Source organism: Marmota marmota, unplaced genomic scaffold, assembly GCF_001458135.2.
Source record: "Marmota marmota marmota unplaced genomic scaffold, marMar, whole genome shotgun sequence".
NCBI lineage: Eukaryota > Metazoa > Chordata > Mammalia > Rodentia > Sciuridae > Marmota > Marmota marmota.
Window position 1 is genome coordinate 544394 of NW_026000102.1, and position 22093 is coordinate 566486.

At 54.0% G+C, this 22093-nt stretch overlaps 1 protein-coding gene across 2 annotated transcripts in view; it reads right to left on the reverse strand.

Annotated features, from left to right (window-relative positions):
- Positions 1–22093, reverse strand: part of Tnfrsf8 (TNF receptor superfamily member 8) — a 58213-nt gene that overhangs the window by 31683 nt on the left and 4437 nt on the right. For both annotated transcript variants that reach the window (XM_048783588.1, XM_048783587.1), the window contains exons 2-3: positions 14388–14475; positions 3781–3903 (exon numbers count right to left, since the gene is read on the reverse strand). In XM_048783588.1, the coding sequence (XP_048639545.1) occupies positions 3781–3903; positions 14388–14475 (211 nt within the window). The remainder of the gene's footprint in view (positions 1–3780; positions 3904–14387; positions 14476–22093) is intronic.

Genomic DNA, 22093 nt, shown 5'->3' on the forward strand with positions numbered 1-22093 from the left:
TATGTGTGTATATATATATATATATATATATATATATATATATATATATATATATATATATAAAATGTCACTGGTCAGATTCATTAATTAATGCTTAATGTGTCTGGAGCACAAGGGGTGGCCTTGGAAGACCAGAAGGGACAAGGCCACTCTGAAATATGTAGATGGGATTAGGTAGAAGGAGCCCATGGCCAAATATACACAGGAGGGTGGCACCGGGGAGGCGGGAGAGGTTCTGGGGCTCCAGTCCCCAGGGTCCCCAGGAACAGGGAATCGACGGGGAGCAGAAGCAGCACCCGTCACCAGGCTCCCCACCCTGCTCAACCTCGAGCACCGCCGAGCTGCAGGCCAAGCGTCTCCCCTGGAAGAGCCTCTGGGAGCCCACGGGTCACTCCCAGCCCCCCGGGGAGGGCCTCAGAAGCCCCATTCCGACCCCAGCATCATCCATGGCATGTGCACAGGGACGAGAAGTCACCAAACATCAGGAGAAACCAGCACCAGGAAGAGGAGCCCTAAACTCAGAGAGCCGAGACCCCAGGAAGCAGAAAAGGGGAAAAGGAACGAGCTTCTGGATGCAGCAGGATTAATATCCGGAGACAAAAAACGAACTTCAGCCTAAGAACACGATGCTGGGGTGCACCGGCTCCCCTCACACGGGCCGGAGAAGACCGCCCTTCCCAGCCTTCCTGGTCACTGGTCGGGGGTCAGGGCTCATGGGACTACATTCTGACCACAGGACATGGGCAGGAGTGAGAAGGCCCCTCTGGAACAGGTCCACGAAACCAACTCAGGGGACGCCGCACCACTGCTCAGGTTCCCTACGCCCTGGAAGCCGTGATGGGGAGGGAAGAAAACCCGGAGAATTCTCAGAAACCAGACTGAGGGCAGCAGTCTCCCAGGAAAGACCCCAAGAAGCAGCAGGGAGGCAGCACCAGCCCGGCCAGAGGCAGGAAAGACCCCTGGATTCGCCAACTTCCGGAAGCAGCCCAAGCTCTGGGAGTGGTAGATGCCACAGAAGTGGGGTGTGCTGCTGTCTAGGCAGCAGGAGCTCTGACCCGGACGCTGACAGAGGCCAAGCAGATCCCTGTCCCCCAGCAAGGAAGAGACCCATCTCTGGCTGAACCACGCTTCCCAGCCTGGGCCCCGGCTCCTAGTTTCCAAAGTACTGCTCAGTCCCCAGCAGAGTCAATCGTTAGGTAGGTTGGCCAGCCATGACCAGGTGGGCAGGACAGGGCAGTAGGGATGAATCAGAGTCCACAGGTCACGGGGCTGGAGATAATAGGGAACTTCAACACAAAAGAAGCCGTGTACCCTGGCAGCCCTAATCCCTGCTGTGCCGGAGGAGGAAGGAAGATCAGCCACCAGGCCCCAGCTCCACCCACGATCAGGTGGGCAGGGAGCAGCTGGGGGAAGATGGGGAAAATCGCTGTTTCAAAAGTTCCATCCACAAAGCTCTAGAAAGGAGCGGAAGGGGCAAAGGGGTGCATTACGACAAAAGATGAAATTTCAACCCCTTCCTAGGCCCAGGGGCCACCTTATCAGGTCAAAGGGAGCAAAGCCTCCTGGGAAACATCAGGACTCTGCAGGTCCCCGAGCCACTGCCCTGGGGTGACCCGCTCAGTCTGTCCTGAACTCCTGCTTGTCACTCTGTGCAACTCACTGGAAACTCTTGCTGCAAGGCTGTGACACCTAGCAGCTAGGACCCCGCAGCCACTTGGGCCCGCAGCAGATCCACACCATGTTGTCCAAAAAAACCAAAATAAGAGGATTGTGACTTTACCACAGGAGACAGTGCTGCCTTAAAAGATTCTTAACCTCTCATCAAGCAAGAATCATAACCTCTTTTCTTAATGTTTTTTCCTGGTGCTGGGGATCAGACAGACCTTGGCCTTGCCCGTGCTGGGTGGGCACTCTTGCCACTGAGCCACACCCCCGGCCCTCTTAACTTTAAAGAATTTTTTTTAAGGAGATACTATCTCTTTTAATAAAAATACTTAGTTTATCTAAGATCTGTCACTTCCTTAGTTACATTTTAGTTTCTTCTTCCTCTGATACATTCAACTAAATTGAAAATGTAATGATTTTAATGTCATGAATAATACGCTGCCATTCTCTTAAAAGGCCTTCTCTCTCTGTGTCTAGTCTATCTGGCTCCTAGCTACCCATCTTCCTCTCTCAGGAGGGGGACAGAGAGGTATCAAGCATCCAATGATGACACAAGTTCCTTACCGATGGAGGACTGGGGAAGACAGCATGCTCTTCTGGAGTGTGTGAATGTCTTAAAACAAACATATATAACTTTCACTTCCTACACTGCGGTCATTACATTTAAAAATATAAAGATCACCAGGCGCGGTGGCACATATCTGCAAACCCAGCAATGCAGGAGGCTGAGGCAGGAGGATTACAAATTCAAGGCCAGCCTCGGCAACTTAGCAAGACCATATCTCAAAAAAATAAATAAAAAGGACTGAAGGTATAGGTTAGTGGTAAGGTGCCCCTGGGTTCAATCCCCAGCAATGAAGAAAAAAAATAAAGATATATGTTAATGTATGTGAAGAAAGAAGGAACGGCAATATTAATATCATACAGTAGTGGAATTAAGGGAACAAAGAGGTATATTTTATATGGACAAAGGATCCAACTCACCAGAAAACAATGTTCATGAACATTTATGTGCCTAATAACAGCTTTCACATATATGAGACAAACCAGAAGACCTAATGAATGTTGAGCATGGGGGGGCGGGGAAGGTTTTAACATATCTCAGAAATCAACAAGCAACGGTGGAAAAGAGAATGAGAATACATATTATTTGGGCTGTGGCTGGGGCTCAATGGCAAAGCACTTGCCTAGCATGTGTGAGGCCCTGGGTTTGATCCTCAGCACCACATAAAATTAACAAATAAAATAAAGGCATTCTTTCCATCTACAACTATAAAAAAATTTTTTTAAAGAGTACATATTATTTAAATAACAATGAATAAGCTTGATCTAATGATATATAGAGAACAAGCAATTTAACAAGCAATATACACATTTTAAAAAAAACAAACTGGGCACAGTGGTGCCCGCCCATAATCCCAGTGGCTCAGGAGGCTGAGGCAGGAGGATCCTGAGTTCAAAGCCAGCCTCACCAACTTAGTGAGGCCCTAAGCAACTCAGTGAGACTCTATCTCTAAATAAAATACAAAAAGGGCCTAGGGATGTGGCTCAGTGGTTAAGCAACCCTGGGTTCAATTCCCAGAGAAAGAAGGAAGGAAGGAAGGAAGGAAGGAAGGAAGAAAGAAACCCACACACACATACACACACTGAACACTTTTTTTAAAAATGTGATTATTTATTAGGTCACAAAATCTTAAAAAATTCCCCGATTCTGTCTTCCAGAAAAAACTGACACAAAAACAAACAAACCCCAGACCACATTTTCTAACCATAAGAAGTGCTTATTGGAAAAGAAGAACATCAGCTCAGCCCCCAGCTCTGCCATCTTCGGGTGTTTTGCAACTTTGGAAAAGCCCCTCACCACAAAGCAGGAATAAGAAAAGGGCCCTCCCTGGGGCAGTCTGAAGACTAAACTCTGCCAAGGTGAATCCCCCCCTCAGGGGACACGTGAAGTCTCTCTGCAAAGCACGGGGACAAAGGATCTTTGCTGAAGCCAATTCACAAATGCGGAGGTAAACTGAGGCGCGAGGTGGCGACCCGAGTTCTCCCACCAAATCCCGGTGCTCCCGCCTCCCAGAGGCTCCTGGGGGCCCTAGAAGCGAGCCAGGTCCTTACCTCCCAAGCAGCTCACACAGGCCGTGCAGCGGCCGGACGCACTCAGGTAGTAGTCGGGCTCACACTGCTTCCCGCAGTCAGAGGGACCCTGCGGGCATGGCTGCGTCTTCTCTGGGGACTGCCCTGGGGAGAAAAGCAGAGAAGCCTCAGGCCAGGCCGCTGTGGCAAAGGCTTCGACCTCCGGACCTCCCGTCACCACGCCCAGCTCCACTACAACCCCCAAACCTATCGGTACAACTAGTGCCAAAGACAGGCACTGAGCTTGCCTAAGGTCACCTGGCAGGCAGGAAAGCCACACAGGTGAGGGGAAGGGCTGCTGCAAGGATTAAAGGCACAGAAGGTGAACCCGCGTGAATGTGAATGCTCCGGCTCCCTGGCAGCCAGGGAGACTGTCTGGAATTGGCTGTCACCGTCTTCATTGGGGGGTCTGTTCTCCGCAGGAAGGAGGAGCCATGCGGGGTGGAGAGCCTGAAGATCCCAACCCAGGGTGACAGAGATGCAGATGATCACCCAACCACCCCTGCCTCCCACTGTCTATGCGCTGACCATGACAGCAGGGATGCCAGGAGGAATCTGTCCTGCCCCCCACTGCACCCCACCCACAGCCAGCATGGCTCCAATAGCGCCTTCTGGATGGGCAGCCCCAGGGGTTTACTTCATCCTTCCAGCCAATATCATCGGCCCAGGAAGGCACATGACCCAAACAGACCAACCAGAGTACTCCTTCGTCCTCGCCCCCTGTGATTGGTTCCACAGGAGCACATGACTCAGGCCTGCCCGTCCAGGAGCCCCATCTCTGAGAGTTCTCCAAAGGCCATTTGGAAAGAGACCCTCCCACACTACTGGACTCCTGACTGAGGGGGGCATTTAAGCCCAGAGATAGATACCAGATCATGGCCACTGCAGCACAGGCATGAACATGGGCTGGACCTGCCTGTGGCTACTCAGGGGACAGCAGATGCTGGGACTCCTGAATGTAGGGCACCCTGTGACTTCTCCTTATCGAGCCCATTATTTCTCTATGTCTTCTTTGGCCCTAACTAGAATTAGGCTTCTTAGTTACAACAATGAAAATTATCTAGATCAGGAGCTCCCCCTCATTTCTGGTGACTCTAGCCATTCTGAAGAAGTCTGTGGACACTGCACAGAATCATAAATGCATAAACCAGAAACAGGATTTCAAAGGGACCCAACTGTATTGATAGGGTTATCAAAGCATCACACTCAACGAGATAGAGAACATGTGGCTCTCGTGGAACAAGGTATAATAACTACCAAGTTCCAGGCAGTGTTGAGCCTAATTAATACTTTATTATATTAGCAGCAACTGAAATATAAGAATATCTGTGATTTTTGCCCAAAAAAGCTACAATTACCACTGGGCTTTGTTGCCCAATTTCATAATGGAAGGAATTCAGAAAGGAATTTTAGTTAGAGGATAATTTAAATAAGTGAGCCCATTCAGGTGCCCTGCCCCCTAAAATCAACCCTTGGGAGTCCAAGGACCCCCACCCAGGGTAAGAGCCCCTGCTCTCGAATAACACAAGGCTCTCTCTCAATACCACTAGCCTGGTGGCTGTCATCTCCAGCTCAGACACCTCGGTAGATCCCCAGGGGTCTTTCTGAGAGGTCAATCTGACCCCTTCACTCCTTGCTGAGAGCTTTCAAGGGCTTCTTGAGGCTCCCAGAACAGATGTGCAGGCCCCAGCCAGGGCTGATGAGGTTCTGCCCCATATCCTCCTCCCTCTCTCATCTCAGCCACAGCTGCATCTCCCTGTCCCCCAGGGAGGTCATGCTCCCTTCTGCCCCTGGGCCTTCCAGCCATAATTCCTGCCCAGCCTTCACGTCATCACTGAAGCATGGCTTCCCCAAGACCCCTGACCTAACCCTCAAAGACCCACCAGCCTCACCTCCTCCACCTAATTCTTGCATTCATTTGTGAACTAATTCTTGTTCTTTTTTTTTTTTTTTTTTTTGGATACCAGGGATTGAGCCCAGGGACACTCAACCACTGAGACACATCTCTAGACCTTTTTGTTATTTTACTTAGAGACAGCGCCTCACTAAGTTGCTGAGGCTGGCTTTGAACTCAGGATCCTCCTGCCTCAGCCTCCTGAGCCACTGGGATTACAGGCGTGTGTCACCATACCCAGCTTGTGAACTAATTCTTAGCATCTAAATTCCCGGCAAGCCTGTCAGCTTCTCCAGGTGGATCTTCCCATTTCCACTCCCCCACGAGTCCCCATCACAGGACCTGGCACGTCATCCTCAGTTAACACATGTTCTGCCAACCCCATTGACAGGGACTCCTGACCTGGCATTCTGGGCCTCGTTCTATGGCCCCAAACTCCTGGCCCAGTGTTGGGGTGCACTGCTTACCCCCACACACTCTCGCGTTCACCCTGGGCATCTTTTCTCTAATACCCTCATGTCCTAATATCGTTGTGGGTATAATTGTGTCCCCCTAAAAGACGGGCTGGATTCCTAAACCCCAGCACCTCAGAATGGGACCTTATTTGGAAAAAGGGTCTTTACTGAGTTTTTCAAGTTAAAATGAGGTCATTTGTGTGGGCAGATGTCCTCATGAGCAGGGGAAATTTGGACACAGAGACAAACATGTGCACAGGCAGAACATGTGAGAAGAGCGGGGTGATCCTGTCACAGCCAAGAAGCCACCAGGTACTAGGAGAGGAGCCAGGTCCTCCCCTGGGGCCCTCAGAGGCAGCATGGCCCAGTGAGCACCTTGCTCCAGGACTTCAGGCCTCCTGTCCCCCGGGGAGGCCACGCTTCCTTCTGCCCCTGGGCCTTGGAGCCAGTCAGGCTCTGCTCTGCTCTCCCAGTAAACTCCTACGCAGCCTTCAGCCTTCAGCCTCCTGGACTCTGAGACAATACGTGGCTGTTGTTCAACCACTTGTGGGTGACACGCTGTTCTAGCAACACCAGCCAACAAGCACAAATGCTTCCCAGGCAGCCTCTACACCGCCACCCCTTCCTCATCCCCTTCTTCATCCCCATCCCCATCTCTACCTCCATCGCCATCCTCATCCCATCTCCATCCCATTTTCCATCCTTATCCCCACCCTCACCTCCACTTCCATCTCCACCTCCATCTCTACCTCCATCTCCATCTCCATCCCCATCCCACCCCCACCCCATCTCCATCTCCATCTCCAACCCCATCCCCACCCCCATCCTCATCTCCCTCTCTATCCCTATCCCCATCTGCTGAGAAGGACAGACTGAAATATGGTGTCCTCATGGAACTTTCCTGATCATCTGACCCCACCCAGACACCCTCTCTCGTCCCTTTAAAATCGCCTGTCAGTACCAGAGGCTGTTCTGGGTGAGTGCCAGGGACCGTGTGCTGCAGGACATACTCTCAAGGGCTCGGAGTGGCAAATTTGGCAGAGGAATTATTTTTTCACTCAACTCACATTTACTGACCACCACCTATAGCCCAGGTCCCAATTTAGGAGTCAAAGAAGAGGAGATTCCTGCTCCCCTGGGTCTTACACGTCAGGGTGGAGGAGAGAGACAAGGCAGTAATGAAAGAAGTGAGCAGGTTGGTTTCTAAATGGAGGAAAACTGAAGACCACAGAAACGGGCAGGGGGATAGAGTAAGCACTCTACAGAGTGTGAGCAGAGACCTCAAGGAGACTGGAAAGAAGGAAGATGGCAGCCATGCAGAGTGCTGGGGGGAGGGTGTTCCAGGCAGAGGAGACTGGTCATGCAAAGGCCCTGAGGCAGACGGGGCAGAGAACCAACAGGTTCCAGGGCTGTAGCAGAGGGAGCAATTCTTCTTTTTTGTTCTTTTTCCTTTTCTGACAGATCTTTCCTACCGAGCATCACTCTTGTCATCAGAAGCAACATGGTTAGGAAAGGCTCCGGAGTTGAGGTATTCTTAGAGCTAGTCCCCAAGTGTCCCTGTCCTGGTCTGCCCCAGGCCTAATCTCTGGTCAGTACTTGTCTGCCTCCCCAGATGTTCTCAAAGTTCCCCAACATTCTCGTCACCGCCTCGCGTCTCTGGCTCAGCGTCAGGGCCCTCAGCCCACCCAGCCCCAGCTGCTGGGGCCCCGGGACTCCCACAGACAGCTGCTCCTGCGGGTGTCCAGGCCGCCGACCCCTCCCCTTCCAGCTGCCTCATCACTGGTGCTGGACAAATGACCCGCCCCGCCTCCTAGCCCAGTTTTGGGGCAGCCCAACCTTGGTCACCCCCAGGCCTTGGCATATCCCGTGCCCTCCAATCTGAGCACACCCCTCCCCACTTGGCCACTCCTGCTCACTTCAGGATGCTCAGATGTCACCCCCAAAATGCCAGCCTCCCTGATTGCTCCAAACAGTCAGGTCCCCCAGGGCTCCTGGTGGCCTCACCCAGGATCCCCCCAGCTGCTGCAGAGACACATTTGGAAGTTCTTCCCAGCCCACAGGCTGCCCTCCCAGGAGAATCGCTCCCTGCCCCACCCCTCTCCCCACCCCAAAAGTGGTCCAGGGCAGTCCTGGCCTTGAGTGACCACAGCACAGTGGCCATTCACATTTATCTGAGCCACTGGGTGCTTTCTTCTTGTGCTTTGGACTTGGGGCTGAAAGAATTTCCCCTCTTGGTGGCCTGAGAGAGACCTGCAGACTGGGAAGGGGCCGTGGGCCCGGCAAGCTTGGCCAAGGGCAGGGAGGCCAGGGCAGGCCACCGTACAGAGAGAGAGAACATCACCGACAGAAGGGATTAGGGTGCGGCCACTTGTGTTGGAAGCTCAATCTCCAGGACAAGGGTCAAGGGGTGGAAAGTGGGCTGGGGATATGGCTCAAGTGGTAGTGCGCTCGCCTGGCATGCATGAGGCACTGGGTTCGATCCTCAGCACCACATAAAAATAAATAAAGATACTGTGTCCACAAAAAGCTAAGAAAGAAAGAAGGAAGGAAGGAAGGAAGGAAGGAAGGAACGAAGAACATGTTTACCTTATTTAAAAAAAAAAAAAAAAGGTGGAAAGTAAGGAGGTGACTAGACCAGGGGGCTCTGCCCTCGAGAATGGATTAATGTCACTACTGTGGATTAATGTCACCCTCTTGCCTTCCACCATTGGACGGCACAGAAGGAGGCCCTTGCCACGGCCAGCACCTCAATCTTGGTCCTTCCAACCTCCAGGACCATGAGAAATACATTTCTGTTTTTTATAAATTCCCCAGTCTGTGGTGTTCCGTTGTCATGGCCACAGGACACAGACTAGGGCAGGGGTCGGAGGAGACGGAGGCGGGAGGGACAGGCAGCAGGGACAGGCAGGGAGAGGAGGCAACAACTGCCCATTTGAGTCCTGCCTCCGAGTTCTCAATGAGACGAGCTTGACCTTGGGTTCTGCGACGCTTGTTAGGATCTCAACCCCTGCTATGTCTATTGTGGACATCTGGGTCCCTGGGGAGGAGGGCTTCTCCGGACCCCAGAACCTACTCTGCCAGCATGTGGCAGACTGACCTGCCAGGGATTCAGCACCCAGGAGTGCCCCAGTGACAGAGGCAGCGGGTGTACAGATACCCCAGCTCCTCCGCCTTCTGCACTGGTCCCCAGAGTCCCCAGTGGGATTGAGCCCCAGTAGCCCATCACAGTGATTGGCGCCTTGATTGGCAGCTTTCTCTCTCCGTGACATTTCTCTGTTTCCAATCAGTGTTTCCAGGGGTCACTCCCCAAATAACCTACTTGTCTTTGAGTCATTGTCTCAAAGTCTGTGTTAATCTGCTAGGGTCACCCAACCACATGCTAGGGTCACCCCAATCATGTGTCTGTCCAAAAGTTTGTGTGTTGGAAACTTGATCCCCAAATTCACAGGTCAGCAGTGTTTGGAGGAGGGGGCTCTGGGGGTGATTAAGATTAGATGGCATGGCGGGGGGGTCCCAGGATGGCATTAGTGGCTCTATCAGCAGAGGAAGAAATTGGAGACAGAAGCCTTGAACTCTTGCCATAGGATGCCCTCCACCACGTTATGCAACAAGACGGTTCCCAGATGCAGCGAGGGCCACGCTCCTGGACTCCCCGCTCCCAGCACCACACCGAAGGCACCTCTGTCCTTTACAGATTGCCCAGTATGTAGAATGCAGCTGTCACAACTGGAAACAGACTAATAAGACAAAGTGCCACAGACTTGGTGCTTCTTACAGAGCAACAGAAACGTATTGTCTCACAGCTCTGGAGGTCAGAAGCCCAGGATCAAGGCTGGGCAGGCCGGTTCCCTGGGAGGCATCTCTCTTTGGCTTGTGAATGTCTGACTCTTCCTGTGTCCTCAAATGATCTTGTGCATGTGTGTCCAAATCTCCTCTTCTTATAAAAACACCAGTCATATTGGATTAGGGGCCACCCCATGACTTCATCTTAATCTAATCACCTCCAGAAAGAGCCTTTCTCTAAATAGTCACTTTGGGTACTGGGCTTCAACATATGAATTTGGGGAGGAGGGACACAATTCAGCCTATAACAGCCCACTTCTGGGGAACTCAAACTATGATGCCCCCTTTCTTACAAACAAAAGATTCACACCTATAAGACAGGTACTATAATACCCGTCTGTTACTGAGATTGAATCTGTGGGGCTCTGCCTCCGCATGGGGGTGCCTGGTAGATGGCAAATGCTCAGAACACATGGACGATGGATGGGTGGACGGATGGATGGGTGCATGGGTAGGTGGGTGGGTGGATGGGTGAATGTATGGGTGGGGGGTGGGAGGGTAAAACAATGGATGGGTGGGTGATGATGCAGATTAGCCATCCAGGTTCTTTTCCGGTTCCTGGGATTCCAACCCCTCTCCTCTGAGGCGTCCCACACACCTCCCTGTGCAGCCATCAGATACACGTCGATACATCACCTCCTCTACTCGTGAGTAACTCCCGGGTAGCTCCTCCTCCCCCCACAGAACCCGGCCTGCAGCCCCACTGGGCCACCCCTCCCTCCCTTCCTCCCCTCCTCTTCTTAGCAGAAGCCCCTGGTGGATTTTTCAGGCTGAATAAAGACAAGACTGGAAGGAACCAATGCAGGGAAGGGGCGGGAGAGAGAGAGAGTGGCAGGTCTGACGTCAGCAGCAGAAGGTGCTGGGGACAATGGAAGCTTGGACCCCGGGTGACTCAGAGAACAGCGCGCTAGGGCAACCCAGCCATAGTCACTCTTCCATTCATTCAAACATTTAATGAGAAACTGCTAGGTGCCAAGCCCCGTGCTTGGGCAGGGGACCCTGCAGGATGACAAAGACACTCAGGTCCTGACAGGTGGAATGAGGGTCAGGAGAGTGGAACGGGGAAGGCACCGGAGCCCAGAGCAACAACAGACACTGGAGCTGGTCTGGAGCTGGGGGCCCCCGTGAAGAGGAGCCAGCCAAGCACGGATGGCAGAGGGGCTGGGACAGGACCGACCCCCTGCCCAGCCCCAGGCAAGCCGTGCTCTCTGCAGAACATTTGGAAAAATCCCGGGCAGGCAGTGAGTCCTGGAGCACAGGGGAGGGATTCAGAATCCCTGCGCGGAACACCAAGGGCCTGCAGGGCTCCCCACAGGCTCCCCGAGCCCCCGAGGGCAGTGTCCAGGGGAAGAGCTCAGGGTGGCTCAGTAGATGGCCACATGCAGGCCTTCCCAGCAGCCTCGTGGGCCAAGGGCCAGCACCCCAGCTGCCACATTGCACGTCCCACCGTGGGAGAGAGGAGGGAGCTGCCTGTCACCAGGGGTGCGCGAGCGAGGGCCGGGGAGGGGCTGTCTGAAGGGTGAAGAGGCACGGCAGGCCTGAGTGAGCGGAGGGGGAGGCATCAACCCCTGCAGCTCAGAGGCTCCAGCTTCCTTCCTCTACCAACCCGCCCACGTGCACACCCTGACTGACCCGCACTGAGCCCTGATTGCAGGGCAGACAAAATGTCAGAAATTTCCCCCAAAGATGGAGGGAGGGGTTTTTGTGGGGGTTTTGCGATTCCTCTGTGACTTACCCAGAAGCGCAGGGTCAATAAAACTCCAGCAAAATGCCCCGCCCACCATCCGGGCACCGGGTGCCCGGGTGCCCGGCCACCTCCGGGACCGCACCTGGGAGAGGGGAAGTGGTGGGAGGAGCCCCTTCCTAAGCCACAGCTTCTAAGTGCAGGGCACCTGGGACCAGGATGTCACTCCCCCTGCACCTGCTCCCTGTCAAGGCTGGAATCCAGGGGACACGGGGGTGGGAAGGACTCTCTCTCTCTCCTGTGGCTGGGATGGTGGGGTCCCTGGGGGTTCACAGAGAACTATGGGTCACACCGATCCCAGGGACGGGGGCCAGGGTGGATCACCAACAAGAAGGGCTGAGGAGATGTGTGTGGAGCCACCCCCCAGTACTGGGCTCTCGAGAAGGCCCCCAAGGAAGGGGAGGCTGGGATTGCAGCAGGTGTAGATGACAGGAGGGGACAGGCATGTCTTAAGGCCCAGAGGCTCCGAAACACCCAGCAGTTCCCAGAGAAAGAGCTGGAAAGGTGAGAAGTGGCCTCAGTATAAGACATTTGCTGGCTGGGCAGCTGGGTAGGTGGGCAGAGGGCAGGGGATGGGTAGGAGGATAATGGGAGGGACTGAATTGCATAGCCCCCAATTCAGATATTGAAACCCTAACCTTCACTGTAACTGTATTTGGAGACAGGAGTTCAGGAGGTAATTAGGGTTAAATGAGGTCATTAAGGGCGGCGCCCTGATCACATAGGACTTGTGGCCTTATAGGAAGAGGGGGAAGAGAAGAGACAAAGACAGAGGCCTCCCCACTATCAGAAGGCAGCTGATCGTAAGGCAGCAAGAGGGTCCTCATCAGAAACCGAGGCCTGGGGCTGGGGTTGTGGCTCAGTGCATGTGTGAGGCTCTGGGTGCGAATCTCAGCACTACATATAAATAAATAAAATAAAAGGTCCATCAACTAAAAAAAATATTTTTTTTTAAAGAGAGAGAGAGAGAGAGAATTTTTTTTTTAATATTTATTTTTTAGTTTTCAGCGGACACAACATCTTTGTTTGTATGTGGTGCTGAGGATCGAACCCGGGCCGCACGCATGCCAGGCGAGCGCGCTACCGCTTGAGCCACATCCCCAGCCCCTAAAAAAAAAATATTTAAAAAGACAGAAAGAAACCAAGGCCTACTGGAATCTTGATCCTGGCCCTGCCTCCAGGGGAAAATGACTTGCTTAGGCCATCTGTCTGCAGCCTTCTGTGACGGCAGCCAGAGCAGATCAATACGGACGGGCAGGCAGACCAGGGGGCAGGGCAAGCTGGGGGACCTGTTCAGCACTGAGGTCCCCAGCACTGAACCCAGCATGAAGACCCTCGTGACATCATCCAAAATCAACACAAAACCATTAAATATGGCAACAAAGTCCAACGAAGTCCCACTTTCCCTCCCATGATAACTACTTTGAGTTGTCTTTGGAAATAGAAAGTATCAAATGTTCCCCCCAAACACTTGTGTCTGTCCTCTGGCGGCTGATGTGCATGCTGGGTCCAGATCTCACGGGAAAGTTAAGAGGCCACAGGTCTGGGAACGGCCTCACTAGGTTCTTGCCCAGCTGGGGCCACATCCCCTCTGCCTCCTACCTGTGTATCACAGCCTGTGGCCACCCTCCAGCAGCATGCCTGGCAGGGCACAAGAGTGGGCGGATGAGCCCCACCTCCTCGTGTTCAGGAAGCCCTCCAGACAGCAGCTGCCCACTCCCAGGGTCCTGCCCTACTCAAAGCGAGTGGCAGTTCTAATGCACGAGTGACAAGTCACGTACAGGGACTTCCTCTCTGTCAAAATGAAGGTCTCTCCCACCCAGTGGCAATCTCTGTTCTTGAGGTCAGAGACCACACTGCAACTTCATCACATGCCCAGCCATCTGAGGTCACTGCTTGCGCCTGGGGACTTTTGATAATAACCACAGGGGGACCAAAAGGCCCTGTGACCCTGTTCCATTTGCTCACCTCCTTGGCCTGAGCATCATTTGAAGAATGTCCCAGAAGGATTCCTGATCATCTGCCACGGTTTTGGGGGTGAGTGAGCATTCTAGAAAGCCAGCTGTGGTCAAGCAAGCTCTGTTCCCCTAGAAATTTGTAGTCCAGGTGTCCAGGTCACCCTGGGACAAAATGTGTGCTCTGCGCTGCAGCAGACACCAGAGAGGGCTTCCAGACCCCAGGAAGAGGGACAGTGGAGGAATGGTGACAGTCCAGGCCCTGGGGTCACGAAGCCCCAGGCTGCAGCCCCAGATGGCTCCACCCTGCCCCAGCTCTGTGACCTGGGCACTTTACTGAAGCTTGCCGAGCCCCAACGGCCTCAGCTGCAAATGGAACTGGTAAGGGAAAGTGGTGACCACTAAAGAAACAGCCCACGGGTCTCAGACTAGTGTACATAGGGCAAATGTCCAGTGAGGGGCAGCTGTAAATTAATAACAGATCCCCACACAGATGGACTTGCTTCTCTGCACCAGCAGCACACCTAGCCTGATTCCACCAGTCTGACCCTTGCAAGAGAGGCCGGATTCTGTGACATTAGAGACAGTGCTCAGAAACCTGTAGCAACAATGACAATGATTGTCAGCTCCCATTCTCTCAGCGGTCACAACCCTGAAGACAAAGATGCACCTTCCCCGCCCCCAGCACGGCCACTCACCTGGGGGACAGCGGTAGCAGCACGCTCCGGCAGCCTCGTCGTAGTAGCGGTTGGGGTCTCCAGCACAGCCGGCCTTGAGGGGTCGATCCTGGAGGGTGAGAGAAGCTGGTGAGGCCAGGCAGGTCCCAGATGTCCAAGCTCCTTCCAGACCCGGGATGCCTGGAGTGCACCTGCTGCCAACCAGGCCTGAGACTCAGCTCACGTTGCAGAAGAGAAACTGGAGAGAATTTCTGTTGCACATCCCCATCAACGCCACTGCGTCTGGGGGTGATGGCAACTCGCGACCAGGCCAAACACCTGGGGCCTCCTGTTCTCCCCTCCTCTCCCACTCACAGACAACCCTCCAGCAAATTCTCTTGGCCCTCTTTGGACCATGACCCCACTCCCTTCCCTAAATTAGCGTGGCTGCCTCACACTCGGTCTCTGGGTTGGGCCCAGCAATAAAAATTCCTAATAAACTTATTGATTAAGGGTGGGGGGTATAGTTCAGTGGTCAAGTGCTTGCCTAGCACATGCAAGGCCCTGGGTTCAATCCCCAGCAGCAAAAGAAGCGTCAGTTGAAGTCTGACACAGCCCCAGAGAAGTGCACAGGTCCCAAGTCCAGAGCCCTCTGTCCTTAGATGGGTGAACACAAGGTGCACCCAGAGGAGGACCTGGCCCCCCACCCCAGCACACTCCTCATGCCCTTCTGGAAAGGAACCCATTAGCCTCACCTCTACACCAGAGATGGTTCAGTCTTGTCTGCTTTTGAGCTTGATTTAGGTGGAACCATACAGTCTGTTTTCCTGTACCTGGTGTCTTTAATTCGACATTTTTTGTTATTTTGTTTTGTTTTGTTTGATGGTACTGGGGATTGAACCAGGGGTGCTTTACCACTGAGCCACATCTCCGCCCCTTTTTCCTTTTGAGACAGAATCCCTCTAAGTTGCCCAGGCTGGCCTTGAACTTGCGATCCTTCCGTCTCAGCCTCCTGAGTTGTTGGGATTACAAGCATGCACCACTGTGTCCAGCTTAATTTGACATTTTATTGTAAGAATCACACCCATTGCCGTGGCTGTGTGGTATCACAAAGCAGGAATGAGCACAATTTATCTGTTCTACTTTGGAAGGACATTGGGTCCTTTCCACATTTTGATAATAATGATGCTTCTGGGGACATTCTTGTACATATATTTTGGTGCCCAAGTCTATGCATGCTGTTGTGCACGTACGTGGGAGTGGGCTTTCTGGGTCATGAAGTGTGCGTGTGCTCAGCTCTGACAGTCTTTAAACTACTACTCCCAGGGGCGTCTAACTGTCTATACCCCGGGAGCGCTTGATGTTGTTGGTTTTTAAAACTCTACTCAATTTGGTGTCTGTGCAGTGATCTCCTTGTATTTTAAATCTGCATTTCTCTGACGAGTACCTTCGTTGTATACCTTTTCCTGTGTTTATTAGGTATTTTATTTTTTCAGAGTTGGGGAGAGAACCCAAGGCTTTGCCCATACTGGGCAAATGCTCCATCCCTGAGCTACACCCCCAGCCCATGTTAAGCATTTAGATATATGGTTAAAACCACCATGTAAACAAGCTGGGCCCTGGGTGACAGCCCTTTTCCACAATTCTGGGTAGACTTGTAAGTCCGCAGCTTGCCAACAGGGGGTGCTGTCCTCTGGCTTTCCAGAGAGGCCGGGCTCTCAGCCAGGATGTCCAGCACCTGCTCCTCAGAGCCCCATGAAGGAGGGAGAGGAGGACGGGGAGCCCCATTTTCCATGTGGGGGTTATGGAGGAAGGGACTAGCCCCAGGTCCCCGCAGCCATTCCCAGAGACATTGGTGGGGCCCAGGTCGGGGCACAGCTCTACCAGGCCCCAGATGCCCCAGGCCCCAGAGAGCAGCTTCTCCAGCAGAGACACTGGGGGATCTTTTGTACCTGTGATGTCATTTACAAGAGCCCAGAAAATGGGGACAAGCCAAGGGACACTTAGTGTCTAGAAGTAATGCATGTAGCAGTGGCAGAAGCCAGGCCCGGTCCATGAGGCCTGTTACCATGGAAACCAGCTCCCGCGGCTGCCCAAGATCACCCTGCATGCCAGCTTGCGGTCAACTGGCTCTAGCCACAGCCCAAGAACATCGAGCCCCTATTCTGGGCCAGGGGCAAATGGAAACCCGAACTTCCCTTGGGGACCTGTCACCCCCAGAAGGGACAACCCATCTTCCCCAGGTATCCCAGCATATAAACTAGAGAGAAATGGCCCCAGGGACCCTGAGCCTCCCCCTGGCAGCACCGCCTGGGCCCAAAGCTGGCCTGGCCTCATGTCAAGCATAGATGGCTTCCACCCCGGCCCTGTGCCTGCCCTCCCCTGCTGTGTCCCCAGCTGTCCAGGCACAAGCACCCTCCTCAGCCACCCCATCCCAGCAGAGTGGCAGCGACAGCCTTGGCGTCTGCAGCGTCTGGGGAAATTTGAAGCTCTAGACGTTAAGGACCTAAATAACAACAGAAGAAAGAGGGACCCACCGTTCCCCGGGGCTGTGCGCCCAGATGCTGAGGGGCCCATCCACTGCTTCTGCCCCTGGGGAAAGGGGTGACCGGCTGGGACTTTGCACTGGCTCCTGCCTGGGAGGGGGGTCAGGAAGGGAAGAGTGGGAGGGGGAAGCCCAAGGACTGGTGGGGGGCTTTTGGGTGGGGTTCCCCGGCAGTTTGGAGGCCAGGCAAGGTGTCCACAGGGTGCTGAGCTGTGCAAGGAGAGACCATGGTCCAACCCGAGCGGCACCGAGAGAGAGGGCCTGAACCCTCACGGGGCCTATTTTCAGGTTCGTTTGGTTTTCCCAGTTAGACCTGGTAAATTTCACTTTCAACAAGCCCCACCTGGTCCCAGCCAAGAGGAAAAGGGGCTGGGCCACACCTGTGGGAGCCCAGAGTCTGAGGCCAGGGTGGGGTCAAATGCGAAATCCCCAGAGGGGCCACAGTGGAGGTGGCTAGTCCCCACACCTGATCACCCAAGGTGAGGAGCTGGGACCAGCAGCCACCAACCGCATCAACCTGGGAACTTGCTCCGAAAGCAGAATTCCAAACCGCGAGCCAGGTGCCGCCAGTTGAATGGGGACCTGCATTTTAACAAGATCCCGAGGGGCGTCAAAGGTACTTTAAAGTTTGCGGAGTGCTGGAAAGAAAGCAAGAGATGCCGCATGGATTGCTTCTGGCAAGAGAAGTTCTGGGGATTGAACCCAGGGGCGCTTAGCCACTGAGCCCCAGCCCCAGCCCTTTTTGTTTTTTATTTTGAGACAGGATCTCACTAAGTTGCTGAGGCTGGCTTTGAACTTGTGATCCTCCTGCCTCAGCCTCCCAAGCTGCTGGGATGACAGGGGGGCACCACCGTACCTGTCCAGGGAAAGTAATTCTAACAGCCAGCAACTATCAGCCCATTTCACAGGCAAACGAAAACACAGGCAGGTTAAGAAACCTGACTTTAAGTCACCCACATGCCACAGCCCAGCCAGGGTTTGGACCCATCTTGCACACACCTTATCCACCAGGCTCTGCTGCCAAGCGTGGAGCCCACCCAGGCCCCAGAGGTGGACTCTCTGAAATTCCTCCTCTCCCTGCCTCCCCTGGTCACTGGCTGTGTCTATTTAGCTGAGGTTTGACATCCACCAGCTCGTCCTCACCTCCCTGCCCTCTTGACGTGACCCCCTGTGGCCACCTGAGGGTCTCCTCCCACCCTCCAAGTTCCTGCACCCCACTCATGGAGAAGATGCCAGAGGAGTGTTTTGAAAACATGAATCTGATCTTCCCTCTACCCGGGGAAGACACGCAGACCATTCCAGCCCAGCTGTGAATAAAGACCTGACCTTGTCCAAGAGGCCCTGCCCTAGCTGCCCTGCCCTCTACTCGCTGGGCACCCTTGGCACCCTCTCCCTCTCCCCATTCCCCACTGGCACCCCACGTGCTCCCTCCAGGGTCCAGCGCACACTGTTCCCCTGGCCACCCCATGCCCCTCACCTGGGGCACCCCAGCTCACTCGTATGCCACCTCCTCAGAAAAGCCCTCCCTGGTCACCCCGTCCAGCTGAGGCCTCAGCAGGCTAAAGGCAAGGCCACGTCCTTCCTCGCCCACCCGGCTGTGGGCAGTGCCCTGGGCTACAGGCCTGGGTCCCGCTGCCCCGCTGGCCGCCTGCTGACACTGCTGCAGGTTCTGGAGGCTGCCTTGGCCCAGCCGTGGTGTGGGGGCTCCATCCCCCAGACAGTTCACATGTTGTCACCTGGGTCCCCAGTGTGGTGACGTTGGGATGTTGGGGGAGCTTTGAGGGTGAGGCCTAGAGAAGGTGATTAGGGTGTCGAGGGGTTGGCACTTCCCTCGTGGGGCACATTCTGTGGCCCCACCAGAGCAGACAGTTTTGAAAAGAACAAGCCCTGTTTGTGAGGTCACTGACTTCCTCCCTGGCGCGGGTCATTCTCCTGCAGGTGGCTGTCTCCCCTTCCACCTCTCCACCATGTTACAACACAGCTGGGGGGGGGGAAGGAGGAGGGCGCTCCCCAGGGCACTGCATCGTGCTGTTTGGACATTCCAGTCACCAAACTCACGAGCCAAATACACCTCTTTACTCAGCCTTGGGTGTTTTGTTATAGCAACGCATCGCAGTCTGATACAGCCCCTTCCTCCATCTGCAAAGCCAACAATGGTGGCTGTGCCCTCTCACCTCACTTCTCTCTTCTCCCACATCATCTCTCTAACACAGCCAGGAAGGACTCTCTGCTTTTAAGGACTTGTGCAATTAGATCAAGGTCACCCTGACAATCCATGACAGTCTCTCCATCTCAGGATGGTTGCCCATCACTCTCCACGAAGATCTTTTTGCCATGTTAAGGTGACAGCCTCAGGGCTCCAGGGATTGGCATGTGGATGTTTAGAGGACAGTTATTCTGCCAAGCACCAGGCTGATAGGTAGCCACCAGACTACACCACAGCTTGCTGGGCTTCGTCACCTGATCCTAGGAGGCTCTGAACCCCTCTCTCCGCCCCCCAGCACTTACCTGAACACCTCACCAAGAGACCCCTGAACTGCATCATCCTGCCCCACCTTGAACACACCTCGGGGACAGACATCTGCTCCTGAGTGCAGCTCCCCCAGCGCCCACCTCTGTGCTTCCTGGCCCCCGGCAGCAGATGAGTCCAGACAGCAGGCACAGAAATGGCCGTGCAGGATGGATTCTGGCCCGGCTGCAAGGAACCTCAGGGACACGTGAACACCCCGTGTGCGAGGACCTGTGTGAGGTGGCAGTCCCATGTAGGACGGAAGGAGACCTGGAGGACTCTGTGATCAGCCAACAGCATCCCCCCAAGATGTCCACATCCTGGTCCCCGACTCTGTGAACAAGTCACCCAGTGTGGCAAAGGGGAATCAAGGTGGCAGTTGGAACTAAGACTGCTGATCAGCTGATCTTGAGACGAGGGTGATCCTGGATTTTCTCCGTGGCGGACACCACCACAGGGGTCCTACCACAGAGGGACCCAGGAGAGGCTCAGAGTCGGAAGGGGTGACTGACGCTGCCATCATGAAACCAGAGCCACGGAATCCAGAAGGCTCCGAAGGCTGGAAAAGACAAGGAAGTGCAGCCCCCCAGAGCCCCCAGGCAGGAGGGACACCCTGCCACGTCCTGACTGCCCAGTGGCAACCATTGTGGACCTCGGAACCACTGAACTATAAGAAGACAATCTGTTGTTTTGAACCACGAAGTTTATGGTGATTGACAGCCAGGAGGGGAAGTGGAGGGCCCAAGCTGAGAAGATGACAGAAACCCGAGTCCCTGCCATGGTTGGACATGGTTGGTCTCCCAAAGGTCCATACGCTAGAGTTTGGTCCCCGGTGTGGCAGAACCTTCAAAAGCTGAGGGGCCTAGTGGAGGAAGTTAGGTCACTGAAAGGGATCGATGTTGTCCTCGAGGGATTCTGGTTTGTTCCCGAGACAGCAAGTTGCTATAAAAGCGAGAGTTCAGTCTGAATTTCTCTGGCACTTGGCATGTGATCTCTCCCTGTCCCAAGCACCCCTGCCATGATGCCATCAGCCATGCTGTGATGCAGCCAGAGACCTCACCAGAGGTTCAACGGATGGGGCCACCCTATCTTAAGCTTTTAGCCTCCAAAACTGTGAGCTATGTAACCTTCTTTTCTTTATAAAGTTCCTTACCTTGGGATTTTTGTTACAGCAACACAACAAACAAATACAGTCCCCTTCCAGCCTGCCCAGCATGAACCAGGCATTGGGCTTGGCTTTGGGGCAATACAGAGATCAGTTCTAGATGATTAAGTTTCATGAGGAGAGTTCCCAGAACAGGCCCACAGGAGATACTAAATAAAAATCTGGGGAATGAATCAATGAAGAAGAATCTCATAGATAAGGACAGATAAATTCATGAATCACCTAATGCAAATATCCTGAGCATCAGGAGACGAGCAGAGAAGAAGAGCTAATCTGGGGGATTCGTGACGGGTTCCATTTAGTGGAGGATGACTGACAGCGGACCTGAGGGGACCATCCCAGGCCAGAGGCACAGCAAGAGCAGTGACACAGGGCCGGACAGAGTCGGGCTGGGGGTGCTGGGCGGGCAGAGGGGTCGGACGGTGGGAGCAGGAGGAGACAGACCAGGATGCGGGACCTTTGACCCTGGGGACATGTCTGCTCTTAACTTCTGCTTCCCGAGTAGGGTTTCATCAAAGCCTGGGACTGCCTTGATGACAGGTTCAACAGAAAAGAAATGTAACCAAAAAGGATGGGTAGATCCCACTGAAGAGGTTTTGATTGTAAATTGCATATCCCCTCCAACCCTGAGAGGCTTCCTCACTTTCGGATTCACCAAGAAGAGGTTTGGAGGGTAGACAGACACAATGTACTTTGTTTCTCAAACGGAGGTGACCACAGAACCCTGTTCTCACAGAACTACTGTTCCCTGAGAGTGACATCCGGAAAGGATGTTTGACAATAGGGAGCCATGCAAGGTTCTGGAGCTACAAACATGGCTGGGGATGGAAAAGTGTGAGTCAGTGCTCCCATGGTCTGGCCTCGAGCCCAAATTGGGCAACTGCTTAGCCTTCCTTCCCCAGGGATGCTCTTCCGGCCCTGGAGAAATTCCACAGTGGTTTCTGTACCAAGTTGTTTAGGCTACTACCAGAGTCTGGGCCACAGCAAGAGTCAGGGCCACACCTCAACTAAACCTCAAGGTGGTCGAAAGCATCCCAGCCCTGGAGTGACATTCCCCAGGACAGTGTGCTGGGATTTTTTGATCTGGGCAGATTCAGCTAATCTTAAATGAGCAGCTGCTCTGTGCCTGGCACAGATCCAGGGGCTGTGGTTCCAGGCTGGGCTTCAGTACCCAGTCCCCACTGGCACGTGGGCAACACAGAATGTGTGCTGTCCTCCCAAGCACGGCTCTGTCCCTCAGCAGGCCTTTCCATCATCTGCCCAGTGGCTGAGCCCCCAGTGTGGACAGGATCCCTGACCCCTCCTCCCCTGGTCTCCGTCTGGCTGCTCCTCCCTTCCACCTCCCGCAGGCTGGCTGGCCCCACCCAGGGGAGCTGCCTGTCTCTGGCGCTGGCCCGGGGTCCTCCCTCGTTGCAGCCAGCACAGTCTCTGGACTGTCCATCACCGCCTGCAGGATGACGGGTCCCTGGGCAGACACCTGCTGTGACACAGACTTTTGCTGAATGAGTGGATGGGAAGAGCTGGGGAGG